General features: G+C 39.5%; 1 protein-coding gene and 1 long non-coding RNA gene across 9 annotated transcripts in view; both read left to right on the forward strand.

Moving 5' to 3' along the window:
* LOC126924698 (basement membrane-specific heparan sulfate proteoglycan core protein-like) overlaps nucleotides 1-22,026 on the forward strand; it is a 261,267-nt gene extending 239,241 nt beyond the window's left edge. For 7 of the 8 annotated variants that reach the window (XM_050739474.1, XM_050739478.1, XM_050739477.1 and 4 more), the window contains one exon: nucleotides 13,768-22,026. In XM_050739474.1, coding sequence (XP_050595431.1) covers nucleotides 13,768-14,119 — 352 coding nt within the window. In that variant the 3' untranslated portion in view covers nucleotides 14,120-22,026. The remainder of the gene's footprint in view (nucleotides 1-13,767) is intronic. The other variant, XM_050739481.1, reaches the window with a different exon arrangement.
* LOC126924718 (uncharacterized) overlaps nucleotides 1-23,222 on the forward strand; it is a 242,865-nt gene that overhangs the window by 199,101 nt on the left and 20,542 nt on the right. The gene's annotated exons all lie outside the window — the stretch shown is intronic.

Consider the following 23,222-nt stretch of genomic DNA (forward strand, 5'->3'; position numbering starts at 1 on the left):
AATATCGCGTGTTTTATACGTACACCAACGTTTTCGCCAGAGAGTATAATATTTTTCTCCCTTTTCGAAATACAAAACTCGCTGTACATACACGCTCGCTCCTATTTCTTAAGTTCGCACTCTGGTACATCTTCTACCTTGCCAAGGAAAACTCTCGGCTTGGCTCAAATAGCGCGATCGTTGAAATACAGCGACGATCACTTGCGCTTGAGTACCTTGGCTAATACACTGCAAATTGAAATCACAGTCGATTTCTTCGGCAACGCGTCTCCCCGTTGCGGCCAATCTACGTCTGGTTAATTTTTCATTGTCAAGGATGTTTTTCCAGCTGCGTGTCTTGCAACGAAGATTTAAAAGGGCCGCTAATGTTACGGGAAAGAAGGTTACGACTGCAGGATAATTAGCCAACGAAAATAAGGAATAAAAAGATTCCCAGATAGGCCAGCTTTTCTCCGATACTTAAGCAAATGTGCCGTGTAACAGGTTCAAGCCGCAACATACCGGTAAGATAAATACTGTATGCTAAAGCGGCAACCCATTATGTCGCGCATAACGACGTTATACTTACACCGCCCTTTATTCGTTTTAAATCTCGTAGCGAAAATTTCGTGCAATAGTTCCTCGCTCTGTTCCTCTTTTATTTCGCGTCATTGTTGCATGTACGCTTCACGCGAGACGGTATTTTAAAACGATTTCCGAGTTTTAACGCACTAATTGAATGGTAATTTCTGAGCCACGGCTATTTAGAGGCAATTTTCGAACGAAGTTCATCGAACGTATTGATTTTGACTAGGAAAGTGGTCGAGCTAACGTGTAAAAGACCATGTAACGCACGCAAATTGCGATTATTTAATTTTTGTGTCGATGATTCAATATGCCGAAGATGGAATATTTTCGTATTGACAACACGTCTCTTCTTAAATATCTAATTTTAGTTGCAGGACGTGTAATAAATCGAGGTTCTGTCAATCGCAGGATTATCGTTAAATGTTAAAAATGCTTCTGGGCAAATAGGAAAGCTTCGAGAGGTTTTACTTTAATGGCTCATTACGATTATAAAAGGAAAGATATTAAAGTAACGAAGGTATTAAGCTAATGCAAATTGATTAAGAAAACTTCTTCGCTATCTCTAGATAGTATGTAGGAGATAGTAGGAGGAACGATAGATCTCGTAAAGAATATCTTAAGAAGCAACATGATACAGAGTAAACTTTAAAATTTCTAATAAAAGTAGAGCTTAAGAATTTTAAATCGAATTGTCAGAGGAGAACAGTTTTAAAGTTCTCGAATGGTAGAGCAAACTTTCACAATTTTCAAAATAACGAGACTGCTGAAGTTAAAAAGAAACAAATACAACTTTCGTTATATCAAGATGGGATTTTCTATGAGCGTTTGCTGCTCTTATGGCTATAACATATTTATTTGCTGCATTATCGTTGATCAAACACACAGATGTTTCCTGTTCACAAAGCACAATAAATCCTCTGGATCAGCCGGAATATAATTTTCAAGTTGAAAAGCAATAACAACAGGTGTCTGGAAAATGTTTCCTCCATCTAATCTCACGATTTATCGCGAATATTTTCTTCAACGATGGCGGTCTAGCGACGCTTTCTACTCTGCTACTAGGACGTTTTCTCACAAGCGATAACTCCGACTAGCTATCTGTTCTCCAACATAAATACAACTTCCGATATGACCTCTGCTATTCCGGTGTCTGAGGCACGGGTTTACCAGATAGCCTTACCGACGAGTACTCTAACAGGATCCGGACAAAACTCATTCCTCCCTTTTTCCATTTTTCTCTAACCTTTCAAGTTCCCAATCTCCATAACGGTACTACCGGAAGTTACAGGTTTGATCATCGCTACGTTGTTACGTGTTACGTGAATATACTCGTATTAACGATATATAATATGTCGCAACGTTACAATTGTAGAATGAACACGTGCGTCACTTTTGGCTAGATTAGCAGTCAGCTTCGGCAATATACAGTTTCGAGATACGAGATAAATGATACTACGTGCATGTGTACGTTCATATACAGCCGCAACTTGGTCGCGATATAGGTACTGCATCGAACGTTCGTTATAAAGGCGGTGCAATCTACCGATGGACGCAATTGTTTCACCGCTTATGACTATACGACAGAGAAAGTTGTTAACAACGATTTATCCGCGTCGAATGACCGATACGAAATAAAGAAAGACACTGCCAAGGGCTACTGTTCACGCAATAAAATTTCTCAACAAGATCTACTTTCTTAAATGGAACCATATGCTTCGTTTTCGTAGCCTGACACAAATATCAGTATTGTTCGAACCAATAAAGAAGTACGCGTATAATAGCAAATTTACAGCAGCGATGTTAGTAATAATCGAAGCATGTTCGAATTTAGGGGCCTTCGTAATGCGACGCCTGAGGAAAACCTACTTTTTTCGGAAATTTAACAAAAGCTTGTTTATTCTATCGTCATTTTATAACACAATATTTTTTCAGTAAGTAAAAATGTAAGTAAAAATTCATTACGAAATTGGACCATCGTATAGAGGAAACGCCTTGAAAAATATCCTTCCGGATGGCATACTCGATATCAGAAACAAAAAATGATTATCGTGTGAGCTGCATATTTAGAATAAGAGACAAATATCGAGATTTCGATATATATCTATACATATAAAATCGAATGTCCTGGCTCATCGATGCACGATCTAAACTCCTAAGCCTAGGAACATGAAATTCGGGAAATATATTCCTTCCATGACGCAAGCACCCACTAAGAAGGGATTCTTTGAAATTCATCCCCTAAAGAGATGAAAAGGGGTAAAAATGTGTTTTTACGGATTCTTCGATATCTCTTTGACCGGATGAGATTCCGATTTGGGTTTAGCTTAGAAACGTTACCCGTACAAATGCATAGAAACATAATTCAGGATTTTGCCCTGCTCAATCCCTGAAGGGCTGAATTTGGATTCGGACGTGAATTATAGAACCGTCCCTTTGGAGTTACAACGTTCCTTTTTGGCGCATAGGTGTCTTTTAAAAATCTGTACGAGTTTTTCAGCGGTTTTGAAAAATTTCATCCCTAAAGTGGTAAAAAGGAAGTAACAGAGAAACGGGATATCTTTTGCTCGGTAGAGTACGTTTCTCCCGTGGTTCCCTGACATTTTTTTGAAAGCTAATTCGTTACGTTATAAAAGCGAAGCCAAGAAACTAAAAAATATTAAATGGATAGATAAAATAGAAGAAAGAAGAAAAAAGTACGCGTTAATGAAAATAAGGAAGATCCAGTGAAATCATTCAGGCAGAATAATTGGACAGAAAGTGATGAAACAGGGATAGAGAGCGTATTAGATCCTAGAGAAGTAACAGCAGGAATTGAAGGAGGAACGTAATCAAATAGAGACACGGTGTTTTAAACGAGGCGTGGAAACAACGCAAGTGTTCAAGCCGCGGCTGTTGAGAAATTTAATTAAATATTTACTTGGCTGGTCAGATCTCGACGGAACGCTTGCATACTTTATTCACTCTGCAGATTCAATTTCGTCTTTCGCCGGAAAATTAAAAACGAACGCTACGAAACTCTCGACAGTTTTATTTGCGAGAAAGGCTCGAAACGTTATTTGCTTGATGGTACGTGAGATCCGACCGAGTGTCAAGAATGGTTTCCTTCTGCCTCCCTTCCATCTCTCCTGGTTTTTTTCTTTTTTTTTTTTCGTTTTTCCTTCCTTCACATTTTCGAATTTCGAACGATACGGTTTACGTTGAAACACGAGGCAAGTCGACGGGCTTTTAAACTTCATCTTAAACTTGTTAATTACCGTGTCCCAGGTATCGATTTTCGCTCGAAATTCGATAGAACCGTACGCTAAGACTTTTTACAACTGCCTCGAGCCACGAAAGAACTCTTTAATTAAAAATACTTTTACCGTCGAACCAGAAACGAAAAGAAAATATTCCAAACTTGTCTTTTTATTTTCTTTACCTTCTCTCTCGTGATCGTTCCTACGATCGCGTTTGCTCGAAAATTAGCCTCGACCTCGTGAACTCGCAATTTCCTTTCGTTGGAACACTTTCCTTCCACGAAACACGCAATAATTCTCAATCGAAGTGTTTAATACGATGTAGCAAGGGGGAAGTCTATAAATCACATCGGTAAAATTATAAAATAATTCGATGATACGGTAACTGCGTTTACTATGAAACGCTGCAACATCGCGGCAAGTAACTAACGAAATCAATCGGCAATAACGTAAAATATTAGAAGGTGAAAAATTCAAATAAAGTATTAACAATATTAAGAGCAAAAGACAAGCATATTGGCATTTCAGCTTTGCTTATTTTTGATCGTTGAAAGGAAATATACCGTTAAATTTATTTCTTTTTTTTGTCTTAGTATAATTATTATTTTTTCGATGAAATACGCGTGTATCCGATATGGAACACGATGAGTGTACTTAACACGCAACATGTCAATGACGTTGCTACTGACTATAATGATACAGAACCGTATTTATTTTTATATTACAATAGCGAAAACTGGGTCCAATGCGTTCGCTGTTTCCATTGGAATCGCGAAGGATATGCTTTAGGTACGTCATTCGCGTATTCAACGTGTAGATGACGAAGAAAATTGATATAACACGATACAAGATTTAAAAAACGATGGTATTTGTTTGCATGTCCCTTTTATTTAAATATTATTTTTATAATAAAAATACAGTTTTTCGAGGTTTCTCTACAAATTTTCTAAATGTTCTATATTAGGCACCATTTTTTTAAGTCGCTGCATTTGACCTTTTTTTACGTCTTTTACCATGATTCTAAGACGCTTAAACTTTTGCATAATTAACTATTAACGTACGGGTATCTATTAATATAGTCGTGTTTTAACGCTAATTTCATTGAAGGAAAAGCATGTTTCCCCTTTTGAGGAACGTTCAAAATGATTATTCAGATGTTCGATATTAAATGCAGTTACTATACGCATACATGTATAGAGTTTACAGTATATTTACTACAAAATAGAAAAATTATTCGAACGTTCAACATTGGATTTGAGAAAGTTATTGGTCCGGAATACTGTCGAAGAATCTCTCGAAGTAATAATATAATTATTTCAAGAACAACCGTTCGCAAGAAGTAAAATAATAATTATGTATAATGTATTATGCATATCGTTGCAATTTATAAATCTACAGCGGAATTAATATTTATGGAATCACGCGAATGATTCCGCGCCGTAATATTATTGATTGCCTTGTTACAAGAATTAAGCGTGTATAAATTAACGTGTCCGTAGTACATGTGTTCGTTTTACGAACATAGAATTAATCATCCATCGAGGATGACATAAATTATTCAACGGCGTGTATTACTTATATGACAAAATTCGACGCTTCTGAAACTAATTGCAAGTGCGACCGATACGTTAAGTACAATTTTACCGATAATACTTGTCCATATATTGAGTATCACTCGCGGTGACATAAATGCGACCATACTATGAATGATAAACATTAGCATTAATATGCGTAGTAATAATTTCGCCGTAAAGCTAATATTGATTCATACCACGCCGCAACTATTCACTATAAAATGCAACTGTCGGTTAGTTCCAGCAAACTTGACGCAAGTCTGGCCATGATTTATATAACGTGTAATTCAAATGCTTACACGGCAGAATTCTCCGCCTGTAATTATAACGGAACTCGAATAATTAATTCTTGAGACAATAAAAAAAGAAATATGAGAGTTAAATATACATTTGCTTAAAATTTGATTCGTTTATTTCGTCGATATGTAGCTTTATATCGAAATTATATAGACCATCTCGACTCATTCTTCGCGTATAATTACAGTTCGTGATTTTAATCGGAACAACTTGTTTCGCGGTTGAATGTTAATGTCGCAACTATAAGGTAGGTATTATAGCATTACAAGTATTTACCGAGCTTCAATTCAAGAAACTTCTTGGTTAAACGGTTTACCTGTAATCCAGCATCTCTTGGCTACAAAATTACATTTTGATTGAAACGCTTTGCGCTGAAAAGAAATTTCACCTTCGCCTTGCTTGCTCCCTTGCTCCGTTTCAGCGTATAATTATCTTCGCTTTCAAGCCAACACCAACTTCTTCTATTCGCTAAAATAATTCACGCTTCGCAACCGAACATTATTTTCATTCGTTACGTCGAACAAACATAAATGCCAACGACACGAATGTAGCGTTCGAGCGATTTATAAAGTGGTAAAAGTTAAACGTTGAATCGTTAAATCATAACGCTATACGCACCAATTGTATAATCACAAGTTTTTGAACATAATCTACCTAAAATGGAACACCATCGGCCGCGTCGATCATTCTTCTTTATGAAGTTTTTCTGTTTCTAGTTGGAGAAAGTTGTGTGCCCGTTCTCGACAGTTCTGGTTAGATTGCTCTTTCGCTGAAAGTATCCTCGACTCGACTTTCGTGACGATTTTTCCAAGAGTCTCGCTGGCGCCCAAGTTTTTCCGATTTCGAATGTTTTTATCATCTGTAAACTCGGGCCAGTGCAAACGCGGCAAGACTCTCTTTACGTCTCCAGATTTGATTGGATTACTGGAACTCAAACCGGGCTACGTGGTAAAGGCACAGGAAAATTGCACTCTTTGAACTTTTCACGTACGATACGTGTCCAAAAGTCCAACCTTTGCTACCACTGATGTAATTCGATACACCTTCGTCCGAAAAGTATTTTTTGGCCAAACTAATTTTATCAGAGTACGTTATTTATGTGCCTCGACTTGAATCCACGAAAAAACACAATTTTTTACAACACGTCCACCGTTTATTTTTCTCGCAAATATCCTTGTACATACAAACGTAACGTATAACGCAAGTTTATGTCAATTTCAATCACGCTGAATCATCAAACCCGTGCGAAACGTATTCCACTACTTTCGATAATCGATAATCAATTACTCAATGAGACGAATATCGTAACGAAAGAATATCGTAAACACGTTTCGTACGCGTGTGACATCCGCGTTCGTTTTCCATTTGGTACGAACGATTTGAGCCTGTACTGGCTATGATGCGCGCAAAATTATGAGAATAGCTGCGTTTGTCCTTAAGTTTGCCAAGTTAAATTAACTCCTTATAGCCTAATATCGATTGTCGCTGGTTCCAACAGCGAACTGCTGTGGTACGCGACATGGGAGCGAACTCACGTGTGCTTTCACTGAAAATTGATGATGCTGTTGAGACTGTGCCACCTGGGTGTTAACATCCATCAAATAAATACTCTTTTCTACGAGAGATCTTTGTCAATCTCTGCTGCACGATCGACGAACGAAATACGTATCTACTTATCAAAATAAAATATACTTTCCACTGTATGTTACAAATAATTCGTCAAATCTCGTTAGACTTATATTCTATGTAAATAGTGAACGTCGCAAGTTGCTACGTAAAAGTCTGCGTTGTAAATTGGAGAGCGTTTCAGATGTCGCGAGTCTGTCGCGGATCGGCGCCTTTGTTACCAGTATCGCGTAATTAATTTCCACCGTGTTCGCGTAGATGCGTGAAATAAGCCAAATCCTCGATGTTAACGACAGTCGTACGTATGGTAAGGATCGTGAGAAGACGGCGTAAATACAGTAGAACGAGCATGACACGTAGTATATGGAAACCGCAACATACGCAGGAATGTGAACTTGGCACCAAAAGGAAACCAAGATTATGCACATCGTTGTAGAAGCATTAAAACGAAGCATAAACCGTGAGCCGACAGTCTGCACACGCCGATACACAGCCAACGTTACGTAAGCTTCGGTTACTTCGCTCAAACCCTCGAAATCCTAAGCACTTTCTCGCGATTTCCAGCCTTGATTAATGCCCGTGGAAGCGCAGTTTGTTCTCCGTCGTTTAGTCCTGCCGCCACCGTGTTCCAACCTTTACTTTACAGAGTTTCCCTTCTCAGCTACGTGCTCTTCTTACGGAGGAACGTTACTGCTGCCCCATGCTACGCCTCCCTTTTCCAGCAAGGAATTTTCTTCTACGCAATTGGCGCGAGGTGAGCTCGCATCTGTTATTCAACAGCATGCGTGTACAGTGTGCAGTGTACATCCCGGATGTACATTAAGAAGTTTATGCCGAGACTGCTTGAGAATACGCTAGATGGATTACGTAACGTATACACGTTATTCTAACCAGCACCCCAGTTACTATGTAATACTTCGATCGACCAAGTAGCGATATCATCGACATAAATTATCTCGTCGTTGCATTTCGATTTATACCCTATACGCTCTATTATTTCATTTAAATCGATTCAAGTTGCATCCAACTTCTTACTTTACGTATTTATTATTTAGTTAATTATATCTTATGTGTACGTATGTATACCGTTAAAAGTACGTCAAACATTTTATGTGCTCACTGGCCGTCGCTCCAACCTAAGCACGCAGAACGAAATTACGCTTTATAAGACCGTAATAAAACCTGTCTAGACCTACGGAATCCAACTATGGGGAACAGCAAGTAATTCCAACATTGAAATGCTTCAACGCCTACAATCGAAAACGCTAAGATCCCTAATAAATGCACCCTGGTATGTCACCATAGAAGCAATACATCGCGACCTCAAGATACTCACAGTCAAAGAAGAAATATCAAAATATAACAATAGATATAGGAAAAGAGTCATCAAACATCGAAACCCCCTAATCACTAAATTACTTAACACGTCGGACCAGATCCGCAGGCTAAAAAAACGTTAGAACTAAGCGTAAGATTTAACTAGATATTTAGATTAAGTAATATTTACTTATTTATAATAATTATTTATAAATTATACTTATCTATAATAAGTATTAACTTATTATAAATAATTAGCCATATGACTGGGTCACGCCAGAGAGAATTACTTATAATTCTCAATGATAGAATTGATAGTAAAATAAAAAGTAAAAAAAAAAAAAAAGAAACATTTTATGTATAGTAAGTAATTTAATATTATCCGAGTGTCGCAAGGTAACATAATAGCCACGTAGATCTCTTTCGCATGGCGGATTACTTTACCTGTTAAAATCTTGAACGAGCTTGCTCAAGAACTTGATATTTTCCAGAATAATAGTCCCGTGAGCCGCGAGGCCGTCATAAATCGCAAACGTTTTCAAGAAACTTTCCCGTAGATTTGACAAAGCATTAAGTAACTCTTCTCCTACTCTTCCGATTTCTATACGTAGTTCTCTATATAATAAGATTCGACGACGTTTCTGATCGGTTTTCGAACGAGAACGTACGTACGTTCTTTAATATCGTTTCTTCGCGCGTTCGTACAAAATGCATACGTACATTCAATAACAGAAAGGCATTTCGAAAACATGTATCACAATTGTCAAAATTGTCTCGTAAATTTCCAGAGGGAAGTCGCAGCCTCGACACGTGTTGAAAATGTCGTGCTCCTTCGTAAAATACTTGGGACGAGTTGGCAGGATGCAGTGTACTTCTCTGAAATTAAAGCGAGACAAGTGTGTTTTGCCGAGTTGTTGTGTTCCTGACGGATTCCATAAACTTTTTCATCCTTTTAAAAAGAGACTTCAAGAGACATCCTACCCGAGCATTTCGAAATTTCCGTAGCCTTTCTAATTTAACGAGATCCTTTGCGCTGAAACGGTGCGCGAAAATACTTAAAGCCTATGATCTTCCAGTAGCCGCAAATGCGAACAATACCTAAAGCGAGTTAAATGAAAGAAAAATACGTATCGTCGTATAAAAAGTACGTACAATTTGTGATTATTCCTTCGCAACAAGAAAGAAGATATTTTCAGACGCAATATATATCGTGCTTTTTTATTCTAAACCAATGATCGTTCACCTATCACGATAAATCATGAATATTTAGCTGACCTGTTAAATATTTATGTATATTGAATATTTATAGATAATATGAATCAAAATAATCAATAATAATACTTCGAAATCCTCCTTTATTATATGTATTTGCTTCAATCGTTCAAGATTCTTGATATCAGTCGTTAAATATCGACGTACTTATACAAAAGCCGTTCTATTAAATTTTTATCAAGACTTGGCAATTGCCATCCGTCGAGTACCACAGAGTATCGTACGATATGTTTCGTCTACAGTTACGACAAATGTGAACAGTATATGGATTATTAACGGTGTACTTAATAAGAATAGCGAACAGTTGATAATTTAGGATGATAGTTCGAATCTAATTGCTCTTTGAAAACTTTACAACCGAATCCTGATTGCAGTAATAACTTTTGCCGAATCGAACTGCGCTGTTCTCTGATTCTGTTTATTCTGTCAGGGCAAGTTCCAGAAACTAACGCGGTGTCCCTAGACGGAGCCATGTAGTCTCTGCGCTGTCCTATTTTATCCTTCCAATGCGTTTCTCAGAAAAAGAGGGTAAGTGGACTATTCTTGTCCTCGGAGATTGGTGCTCGACGGAATTCTGTAAGAGGTTGTTTTGCGACAAGACCCATGGCCCTGGCAAATGTCGATCGACGCTTTGGACAAGCCATAGGAACTCTACCTGCTTTGGTCCGTGTCCCGTTATTCCGACAATGCAACGTCTACAATCAGACGCTCGTCTAAACGTTGCACTCTCGACACTCGACACGAACGTACGACGAATACGGTCTTGTTACGATTGAAAACTTCTGCCAATTATTCGTGACGTTTCGTCTATTTACTTAGAATCGAACGAAGAAGACTGTCGGTCGTTCGACGCGGTAATAAATTATTCGACGTTTAAACGTTAACGTTTGTCCCAAAAGTTTTTCTATTGGCTTCGATGTTAAATATTAGTAGCGAAGTTACTACCGCGGTGATTCATTAGACGTTCTACTATGTAATCGATATAGAGAAAAACAAGAAAAGCAGGATAAGCAACGAAAGATGAGGAACGGTGAACTCTCGAAACAAGCGAGCTTTCGTCAACGAATGAGATTAAATTCGATTCAGTCAACGTCGGGAGTAAAAGCTGACCGTTCTTGTTGCCAATACATTTGCAACGACAGAGACTCGTCGCCGCTCCGCAGCTGTGGCTTGCTACTTTTTTCCGTGGAATGCTGATGGTCGTTTTCACTGAAAAATGAGTGCTTCTTGCAACGCGCGGACGTTCGTCGAATCGCCCACCGTAAATTAGGCCGAGTCGCCGCGGAACGTTTCGAGAAAAAATATATTCGAGGAAAGGAAAGGCAAAATCGCAGAGGTGTTCGTCGAAGAAATGCCCTCCGGCTCCGGTTACGTGCTGCAACGGATATTCGAATTTTCTGCCCGATACTTTGTATAAGCCTTTCCAATTTTCTGATAGTCACGCCGAAACTTGGGAAATTCGGTATGCGAACTCGATTCTCTTCCGTCATGGATAAATTTCTTTGAAAAGTAGCGTTAAATTCTAGTTCAAATTGATAGAACTTTATAAACATTGACGAACGCGTTCCATCATCAAAAAAAATATAAATGTAAAAATTTGTATTGCGACATGTTTCTTTTATTTGAATTCGCCATATATGTTTAATCATCGATATCGTGTATTCGTATGTTCGCGTATTGATGTTTCGCACGATCGTACACGGAAATTTCATTTATTTATATACTTTTTATAAATGTCGAAATATTTATCAGTTCGTAAAAAAATATGCTCGTTGACGGATACGTTGACTAACTTCGATGCGCGCGATCATCAGACGTTTAAATTAAATTGTCTCGTTGATACGTAATAATTAATGTATTATATCGAACACGCCCTTAATAATATGCAATAATGTTAATAACTCGATTAAAATTATTTGTATTCCATGATTTTCCAGGATATATCGTGATAATTTTCAGTATCGGCAAACCACCTCTAGAGAGAACATAAATTAGCGAATTAAATTAAGGTGGTGTATAATCGTAGCAATTACACGAACGACGTCAGAAATGTTATTAAATCGCTTCATACGCTAATGACAATTACATTGTTTACATCGTTCGTATATTTTATACGCCACCTGTGAAGTTTCTAAATATCGTATAATCCAGGCTACCTTCTTCGAGACGATCTTCCAATGCTATTGAGAAATTTGAAACGACCGTGGCGTAAACTTCAGTTCTCTGTTGGTTAGATGGCTAACGAATGAGATCTTTTTTGTTTATTCAAATTAGCTTATTTATTTGCGCTCCAAATACTCGGTAGCTTTTAACAATCCAAACATGATCGGTCAACTATGCAGGTCCAACTTCGGTAGCTTTAAAACAAGTCGGTTCTAAGGATGAAATTAAAACACATCGATCGCCACTAAAAGCCATTTTATTGTCGTAGAAGCAAACATCGTAGAAACGCGAGAAACTTTTAAAATAGTTTCAATATACCTCGATCTTAAGGTTTGCACCTCTCGAAGACTGAAACTTACGCGTGAGTAAATAAATTGGTCGGATAATTTTGAAAAATGTGTTTCGTCGTTCTTTGACAGACCGCGAGGTTTGCCTGGCGTAATCCCGGACGAGAAGCTGCTACCGTGCAATAACGATACGACTAACCGTTGCCGGTGATGGGGGAAATTTCCTCGACAATACGCAGCCACGTAACTTTCAATCGGAACTCGGAAAATTCGATTCGAAGCAACGCACACGTTCCAATATACATTCGGCAGCGTATTCGATTCCCCCTAGTCGGAGCGCGCGATAACAACGCGTGCCTCCAACTATTTGGCCAAAAAGTTGGTCGAAGCATCGTAAAGTGGAACGCAGCCGTTCTCAAATTGATAACGTGCACGTGCACGTTGATACGCGCCTCTCCAGTGTACAGTGTACACTGTATACACCAGGCGGTACTCCTACGAGCCTCTATATTTGTCATCCCCGAACAATTCAGTCGGCTTATCCCCTGGTAGCCGATTTTCTCGGCATTCTGCGCCATCCTGCCGCATTTAGCAGGCAAGAATATACGCGTGACAGAAATGCCATGGCGTTGCCCCGGGCCGTTACTCGTTGCAAGTATAAACCCAAAGACACACATAAATGCGAGGAACACGAGACGGTAGGAAAGAGCCAGACCCGATGAACAGCCAACGGAGTAGATCGAAAACAGAGTCGAGCGCTGTTTAATGAAACTCTTATATAAACTATCGTACGGGTAGAATGCCACGTTATACCGCGAGCGAGCTTTTCTTTCAGTTATTTATTAGTATTTCTCTTTGTCGTTTAATGCAGCGTCGTCGACGACGCGGTGTACTCGCGCGCGTGTTGAAAAATGAAAATGTGGAAAAAAATGTGTACAGCATCCTTTGTACTCTACCGATTCGGAGCCATTGTTGGAAATTTCGTAGGAAATCGATAACGATATTTGTTTCGATAAACGCGCGCAATTTCATTAAACAACGCTGTACGAAAGCCGACTCGTTACGCTCGAACTAGTTGCGTAAAATTCCTAGATCGAATCGACAATTTTCATTTCGTTCTTTGTAAACACTTTCGACGCGAGTAACGCTTGATAGATAGTGGTATATCTTGCTTCTATATTTGATCTCTTTGTTGTCGATGCTTCCAATTTTCTGATTGAACGTCGACCTCGGCAACAACGTGATTTCACAGTCCCGTTACAATCGGTTATTCGTAAATTCGGGCAACGTCACCGACAGACCTTGCAGAAGTAGCTGATAAGCGAAAGAAATAATCGGCGAACACGCGTAGCTTCCTCATAGGTTAATCAAAACGTGTCGTGGCTGATTTAGTTCGCAAGATAATTCCGGGCTTTTTGCTTGTTACAGGAGAACATCCAGCGGCCATGCAACACGGCAACTCGAGCAACAGCGGCGCGGCAACGAGGACACTCGCGTTGCTCCTGTTGCTTCTGCACGCCGGTTCGTTCGCGAGGTGACTGGTCGATCACGAAGCCTTCCTCCAATAAGGACACGAGCAAACATCGCTTTTCCTTTACGTAATCGAACAGAGGCGAAAGATGAAGAAGAGAAAAAGGGAAGCGAGCGAGACCGAGGAAAGAAGCGTCGTCTTTACCAGCAGCAACCACCTTCAACCCTTTATATATCACCCTCGATCTTGCTTTTAACCGAACAGCGACGAGAAAGCAGCCAGGCCAGCGACCATCAAAGAGACTCCTAACGAACGAAAGCTCCAGTGTATCGGGCATCTAGTGACCCAGTGGAACTGACTCCTCGCTGCTTCTGCTCTCCGTGGATGTATCGATCATTTTAGCTGGTGCAAATCGTTTCCATCTGGGGAATAGTAAATCTACGGTGTCTCCCAGACCGATCGCTCGGAAGTGGCCACTTTCCGTTTCTCTTTTGATATCCGTAGATGTTTCGAGTCGATCACGACGACGCGACGCGAGTGAAACAGTTTTTCAGTGGTGGTACTTTGTCTGAGAAGACGTTGAGTCAGTTCGCTTGTAACGCGGCGCGTACAAACTCGCGGACGTGATTCTCCTTTCATTTCGTGCAGCAGGAAGAGGGGAAACGAGTCGTGCGAAATCTCGAGAAGAGGAGGACTCGACACATGTAAATGGCTATTTAGTATGATGCAGTTGGACTCGGTGCGATCCAAGGAACTCTTAGCGTCAGCGATAATCAAGGATCTGCGCGGCTCGTTCTCGTAATTAACGAGTACAACGAGTAACTGCCAAGTTGGATCACTGCCACGTTCTTTCGGTAACGTTCCTTGCTATTGCCGTGTTGCGAAACGAAACGAAACGGAACAAAACGAAATGAAACGCGCACGCCCTTTAAATCGTTCCGCATTAGCGAACGATGGCGAAGTTGTGCTTTAAAGAGTGCGACGAACAGCGTCGAGTTTGTCGTTAGAACAAATGCAGAGAGCTCTGTACTCGAACGATACCCAGAGGAGACGAACTTTTGTTCCAGAACATGTTCGCGTACCGATCGATTTCAGTCTCGTTAGATTCCTAATACAAAAGACCTTGTCCGATGGAGAATATTCTCGACTCGTGGAACTTGGATTATTAAACCTTCAGAACGCACATAGAGATCTTGCTTTGTATTTTTCTTCGAGACGCGTTGTTACTGTTACGCGATAGGGTTCTTTCAGTCAAACGCCTTATCTTTGGTCGGAACCATTCAGAAAAATGAACCACGGAACACTGTGTTTTTTTAATTAAACCATACGTTTCATTTCATGGCGAGGGCGAAATAAAATTAGGGGGTGAACGCTCTAACTGTCTCTCTCTGTCTCTCTCTCTCTCTCTCTCTCTCTCTCTTCCTCTCTCTCACACACACACATACACACGATTAATTGCAACTGGCAATATTTCTCGATGGGACGTTTTTTGCAAGAAACACGGTCAAATTCACGATACTCGAATTTTTCTATTGATAAATTTCGATCGAATGTTACTTACTCGTGAACGGTGTAGCGTCAATTTACATATATAAATCCTAAGAGGAAATTTACGTGTAGAAGCTAATAAAATCGTGCATCTAGGCGTCAGAGTTAACAAAATGATCGTTTCCACGAACGCTTGTAACCCAATATCCTCGATTGCCTCTTTATTGCTGGTAATGCCACATGATTGCCGACCTACCTCGTCAAAAATGACTTATTTTTGATCGAGAACGTACACGTACACGGGGATCTAGAATTTGCGAGTACACGTTAGTGTTGTCACGACAAAAGACGGTTCCTCATGAGCGCTACTTGTACCGTGACAATTCCACATGCAGCCGCAATAATTTTCGCGATCAAACGGCACGTAGCAGCACCTGGTTTAATAGTATCGCCTGACAGTGACAAACGACCAACCTGCGAAAGGAACAGAGAAATTAATAGGTGTTGGTGTATCGGTGTGCCCTGCGTCGCCACGCGTCCCTTCGTTTCGACTATCCCTGTGCCACGAACCGGCAACTTTTTCGAACAATCGATTCGAGGTATAAGAAAATTTGCAACGCTGCATAAAAGTTGCTCGATTTTTGCTCGTCTGTCGGGCAAAAATGGAACGGATCGCAGTTACAGTCTCGTTTGAAACGTGTCGGAGGAAGAAAGGAAATTCTTCGGATTCGTGTCAGTTGACAAATTGCTGGATTATAGCGGTTCGTGCTATCTAATGTGCGTGGGATAAGAATATATCTTCTTTTTATTAACCCAGAGGTTTTACGGATTCCCACGATTTTCTGTTTGTTCCTATCGGCGATGGGAGATCGGATGAACTGCTGCGACGGGAATATTTATGATACTTACTTTTGGGGCAGAGCTTGTTAAGTGCATTAGACTGCAAATATTTGTCGATAGTAACCTGATTAGCCGCCGCTCGGTAGAAGAGCTCCTACGTTTAGATTTATGAGCTAGATATAATTAAAACAGATAAAAAGAAACCTGTATTTGACAAACATCTCGTTGTTAGCTATAAATCGTACAAAATACAATTTTAGTAAGAGGATTAGCAAGAAGCAGTTAAACAGGATTTTTTGTTTTTTCCAGATTGATAAACGCCGCACGATAATTTTTATGTTTCGCGCGCATATAATAAGAGTAAAAGAAGTAATTCTTTTTAATTCGACGAAACAGTGTTTGAATTACGAACGTATAAATAGGATAATCTATGTATGTAACTAAAATAACGGATACTTCTCCGCGATCAAGTGTTTTTTACATTTGTGAACGCACAAAATGTTTACAAATTATTAAAAAAGAATGCCCAAGATTGTAATATGGAATTAAAGTAAATTAAATTGCATATTTGTAGAACACTTTAGATTTTCTACAGCGCGTTCCTAAAATTGTTTATTCTCCGTTAAAACGCTTTGTTTGTAGCTAAGAAAATATCAAATAACGTTATTCGAGCCGTGTTTCGCTTCCAATTATTCTCTTTTCTGTTTTCTATTTTGTAATTGCTCATTTCTGGAAGATTTTTCATAACAAAGTGAATTTAATCGAAAACTGTTCTACGATTTTTTCTACGAAATTTTTGCTTACGAACATTTTACATAAAATTTGATAGAAATGCGTGGTCGTTTTGCGGGCGAACATTTTCGTAGCCGCTTTTGTCCCCTTTACGATATACTGGCATGAATTTCTGCATTTGTCGTGTAATTTTCGTTTCGCCTAATCTTCCATTTATATTTTCTACATGGAAATATTTGGTTTCGTCGTTTCCAACACGATCTAATGATCTTTTCTATGTCGTTCGAATTACAACGATGCAATAAGTTCGCATACTGGCATCGATAATAAATTATTTGCAGTTAATATTCGCGAACAAACGAAATAACTTTGTCTTTCTCGTTGTGCGACGTATATTTAATTGCGAAAAGGTTTATTACAACGTTGATGAACTTTTTAATCACTTGCGCGTTATTTATACATAGTGCAAGACAACTGTTGTATTCAAAGTGCGCTTTGTAACTTTATTTCGAAGTTAATTACGCGCTTTTCTTTGTGAAATAAGTCTGTTGCGTTGATGTTAATTAAAATTGTGTTTTATTAAAGAGACTCTTTCGGTAAATTTCTGTCGTAAATAAGCTTGAAATTCATAGCGAAATCTTGAAAGAAAGATATTCCTGTCTCTGTTATCGTGTGAATATTTGAAGAATGATTAAAATTATTATAGATCAAAACCTTATTCCACTTACATTACGGGACAAGATAAACGTCGAATGCGACAATGATGACAAGAAAAAGCAGGAGTCTATCTAATGAGACAAGCAAAATAACAATGTGGATATGGAAGCAAATGAGAGGGAAGACTATCGTGCGAGTAAAGGAGATAGTATAAAAGGCAGCCTATTGTAACAAGTAGAATAAGAAACTATCTGACGGATAAGTAGAACGCGAGTACGCTCGAGGATAAAGTTAAAATGAAATATTTCCTTATTACCTTTGAATGGTAAATAAAATTAATTTTGTATATATCGTATAATTTATTTTTTGTATACATATGTCGATAAATTTGTTACATGTACATAACTTCATTTCTTATTTTGAATCATCGAACGTGCTGACGAAGATCGTGCAAACATTTATTTCATATTCGATACGCGTGTGCACGGAAAATTCTACATTCGTTGATTGACATTACATATCGTCGTGAAACGCAAATGACGTTCGATCGACAAATTCATGAAACCGATCCGAAAAGAAGTACGAGTTCCCTAGCATCGAGAATAACGTTGTCAGAACATCAGTTTAGTGTCCATCGCGCTTGCAACGATATGCCAGTATCGTTGATAGGAAAGTCGAGAAATTCGAAAGTACAGCAGGTCGAGCAAAATTTTACATGGTAATACGCGCGTATACCAGTGGTACGAGAGTATGGGAACGCGTTATTTCGCTTATCCTCAACATACATTTTATCAAGCGTAAACACGAGTCGCGAATAATTGGAAACGCTTATGCTGCTGGAAGTTGTGAACAACGCAACGTGGTCTTCGCGGATTCTTGGATAAGAAGCAACATATTTCCCGTGCTCCAGGATCCACCGTGACCCGAATATTACGACAAAACCTCACGGCACGGTATTCCCTTCGAATACCGGAAGCTAGAGTTGCTGCTTTTCTTTTGGCTTGCGTTCGCTTGAATTTCCAACAGACAAATATTTAGAACTCCATCGAAGCGATGGTTCCCTTAAAGTCCGCCGATCGACTAGTAGCGAAATCGACGAAACGCAACGTGCACGATCAGTTCGTGAGCAGTTTTCCCTAATTCTACGAAATCCTCGAGTTTGCACGCGGCTAATGATACGCGCGTCGAGATGATCGCTCGAAATACGTCAATATTTTTGCACACAAATTTTATCAATATTCTACCTGCTTTCGTCGTTCGATTGCTCGCAACCGTTTCTATATATACGTCCCCTGCAATACAAATATTTCCAGCGTCCGTTACAAGTGATAATTTCCATTTTCGAGTAATTATAATTTTGTAACGTAAACCATAGGTCCTCTTCCAGATATCTCTACCGATTATTCAAAAGATTCTCGTAATTCGTCCACTTTCGTAATTCCTTGTCGGTAACTAAAAATATTTCGCATGTATTTCGAATCGTAAAACCTGTACACTTCCACACGCGGTATGTTAAAGTAGCGAAACGGAAATTCCAATTTTTTTTTCACAAAATCTCCGATCCGAAAAAACATTTTTCAAATCACAATATATCAGGATAGAGACAAAAGAGAGAGGAGTTTTGGAGGGTGGGGGCGAGTGTTCCTCCGATAAATATTTACTGAGCTGTAAAATCGCAGTGAAAGGATAGAAAACAGTTTGAACGTGGACGTCGTGCATCGTTCGAACAATCAGAGCTCTGTTACGTTCCGCTTCACCGACGTAAAATTTATCCACAGATCCCTGAAAAAGTATCCGCGCGAGAAAGAAACGAATTCCATTTGTCTGGCACTCGTTCATTCCAATATTCCACAGTTCGAATCGAGTCGATCGGTTCTCCATCGAATCCGAACCGAATTCGGGGATATACGAGAGACCAGAGTTACCCAACACCCAGTTTACCGTGGCAGACCGTTGATCTCGGATCGACACACGAGACCATCACATATCCGTGTACGTATAATAGACTAGATAAGTTCTAGTGCTAGGCACACTGCCGCTCGCCTGCAACGAGTGATCCGCGCGAGTTTTCGAATCGTCGCGTTTCCCGACTTCGAGTTTCCCAACGGACCGACTAGTTGGACTGAAACGAAGTCGTATTTTACTGGGGGGGAGAAGACATCGAAACGATAACGACCGCTCGCTACGCCGCGCCGCCATGTCCGCTATTAATTTTACAATGTTCTTGATGTTACACTCAATGCGATTTCGCCAGCGCTAACGCAGCGGACACGAGCAGCGGCAGACTTGAAACGCTTTGAATCAATTGAATTCGAAGTAGAGAGCGCTTTGAAATATTGCTCGCAATTAAGGAGACTAGAAATATCGAAAGATTTTCAATACGTCGTTTATACAAATAAGCGTTGGATCGTACGCCATTTATTTTAGGCAGTTTGCGTTTTACCTAACTCGTCGAGAAAAAGTAAAATTACAGGATGGATAGCGGAGTACGTTCTTGTATATAGTCTAGCCTCGCTGCGAAAATTCGTGCAAACTTTTCGAGTAAAAGCGGTTTTTCGTCCAGACGAATTTTAAAGAAAATCTTCCGAGTATTTCAATTTCCATAAATCTGTACTTGGAAATATCGAACAATTCCTGGACATCAATTAAAATGTCTAATTTCGAGCAAGATTCGAAGCTTTTCGATGTTTTGTAGCACCGCACCGGTTGAAATTTATTTCACGAGCAGACCTGAATCCGATGCCCATCGCTAAAGCCGACCGCACAGTAAACTGGTTCATTGTGTTCATCTGAGGTCGGGGAAACTCTACTTCAACGTGTTGGCGTACGGCGTACACCGGCACCGGCTCCGCGTCTCTCAGTGAGTTTATACTGGGACTTCCGCCGCTCGAGCATCCGGATTAACGAGTCGAAGGTCCAACTGATTGATTCCGAATACAGGAACACCGTATAAATGCGAAGTCAATGTGTGAATGAGTAATTATCTGTAAAATTTGTACACGAGGGTAATTAATCGTCAACATTTTACGGCTCTATCATGAAAACTTGAAAAAACTGAATGACGTTGCGCTTTCGAAACTGCATTATTTCTTTCTTTCTTACGCAAATAGAAACGAAATGGACAATTTTGATTGCTCTTCGATATAGTGATTCGATCAAGCATCGATAATAACGATATGATTTATTACCTTTTTTTTTTTTTTTTTAGTAAACTTTGATATTCGAGGTGTGGAAATATTATTCGGATATTATTTGTTCGTCTGAATCGCCTTGCCGTTTGTGAAAATAATCGATGACCTACAATACGGATCGTTGTATTAGAATGTCTCATAAAATATCGTGCGATCGCTTTACTTTTCGTCGCTTTCGAACCCCCTGCGTAAATAACGCGTATCGAAGCATCGTTTGAAAAAGACCTTTGTACGCTGATTACGATATTTTTCACCTGTTCATTCATCACGGCTTAATGAACTAAAGTTTTGAAATGCACGATATTCTCTGCGACATGGTAATATCTGTGCGTTTGAAAATTATCTAATTCACCGAGTTATATTTACGTATGTACTATACTGGCAGACGGTATAATTTTGTATTTTTCTAATAAGATACATTTAGCGATATTAATTTACCGATGGCATAAATATTTTCACGAATTTTTGTGCCAACGAATACTATGCAATAGTGTCTCGTCTTTGCGCTCTCATTCTCATTCTCTCTCTCTCTCTCTTTCTCTCTACCTATCTCTCTCTCTCTCTCTCTCTCTCTCTCCGTACAATTCGGATTGTTTGCGTATGGATAGATGATTTTTCTACGATATCAGCTGTTTCTACAATTCATGGAAACCGCTGTAATTTTCAATCCATTTTGTTTCTTGTATATTCAGTTCCACTAACATTTTACGTAAACAATCGAAGCTGTTTGACGTAGTCCGTAATTGGTATGGCGAACACGTAAAGTTACGTGATCAGCTTGAATATTGACGAACGTAAATACACAAGATTGATTGCACGTTGTTGTATGAAAAAACGATGATAAAATTCACAGCAGAGAGTTTCAAGGAAAGCAGGTAAAATCTTTCGTTTCTGATAACTTTCGTTTGCCTATTTAATATGTACATACTATCGGTAGTCAATTTGTTACGTGTTAAATTGTTTAATCACTGCCATTAGCTGCCACGTATATATGTACATGTATAAAGCACGTTCAGTGTACGATACTTGATAGAAGTTCTAAAAGAAGATATATCTCCACATGCCGACTAATTACGTTACTTTCGATTAACATTTTGTACCAACGTTCATCCTTTTAGAACAATAATAACGCGTCATCTAATGTACGAACCTAATAAATAAGAAATGTACGATAATTATCATCGCATCATCGTGAAAATATGTTAACTGTTACTAAACACGAAGTTTGTTGCAGATGTAAAGAATGTCCATTCGTAAGACCGTATGTGTTGTAGCGGGAATGTAATAAAAAGTATGTATTACGAAAAAGTTTCATTTTACTGATTCACCACCATAAATCGTTTTATTTCGTATACTCATTCTCCCCTTACGATCTTACCACGCAACCTAGCATAATCACGATACGGTTTTTTTTTTCTTTAGCGTAGACGTATACGTAGTTGTTGGTTGAACATCGACATGACCAAGCAGAAGCATCGACGAGGCATCTTCATATAACGCTGTAAAAATGTCGAAAACGCACGCACGAGCACCCCTAACTCACATCTTAAGCCAAATTTGTACTCTTTCGCTTGAAACTTCGCTTCATCATTCAGAAAACATTCATTCGCTTCTCTACTAACAAAAGACGACTACGAGGAGAGACGTTCGAAGAATGTACTGTCCACTGACTGAACCAATCGTAAACGATCAAATATTCGTACTGTACTGGGTTATCACGTTGGATAACTCTTCGTAAACAAATGGCAATTGATCTCTTCTGTCGATTAATGCAACGTGTTTCGAACGTATCGCAAGGAAAGACTAAAGGGTCGATTTTTTCTCGGGTGTCCACTTGACGTTTCGTAGTTTACCTTTTTCTGTTGGGAAAACGAAAAATTGACTCGTTAACCCGTTTCATCGTAACAGGCGACGGAACATACGGAAACGAGCAGCAGGAGAAACGATAAACGCCCCAATTTTCTGGCTCTTTTTTTCTTTCTCTTTTTTTTTTTCATTCTTGTTGTTGTTACAGAAACACGAAGCATCGACGAGATACAGATCGTATGGTGATGGTTTTGTGCGACCGGCTGCTGCACAAGTGTATTGTAAATATTTAATCGAAGCGAGGAAACGTTAAGAGGGAGAAGGATGGTGGAACGTGTGGCGGTTATGTCACTTGGTTAGTCGAGCGAATCTGGCTGAGTTTCGGCGATTCTCGATATTCATTCGGATTCACCAAACGAACACGGAGGCCGGCGACACGATAACGCCGCGCTTTTCCAGCCAAATGGATTTACGGCCGAAACATTTTTACTATCGTCGATAAAAATTTGCCGCGATAAAAATTTATAACGACCATCGACGGTTGCGACGTCCACGTCAAAGAGGAAAATCGGGCTGCGCTGCGCCGAGCCGAGCCGAGCCGATGCGATGGAGCTGATACCTAACTTAACGATCACGATTCGATCCTTTGCTATTATGTAGTTCAAAGCCATTGAAATAACGTGAGACGAGCACACGTT

This window comes from Bombus affinis, chromosome 15 (genome assembly GCF_024516045.1).
Source record: "Bombus affinis isolate iyBomAffi1 chromosome 15, iyBomAffi1.2, whole genome shotgun sequence".
Lineage (NCBI taxonomy): Eukaryota > Metazoa > Arthropoda > Insecta > Hymenoptera > Apidae > Bombus > Bombus affinis.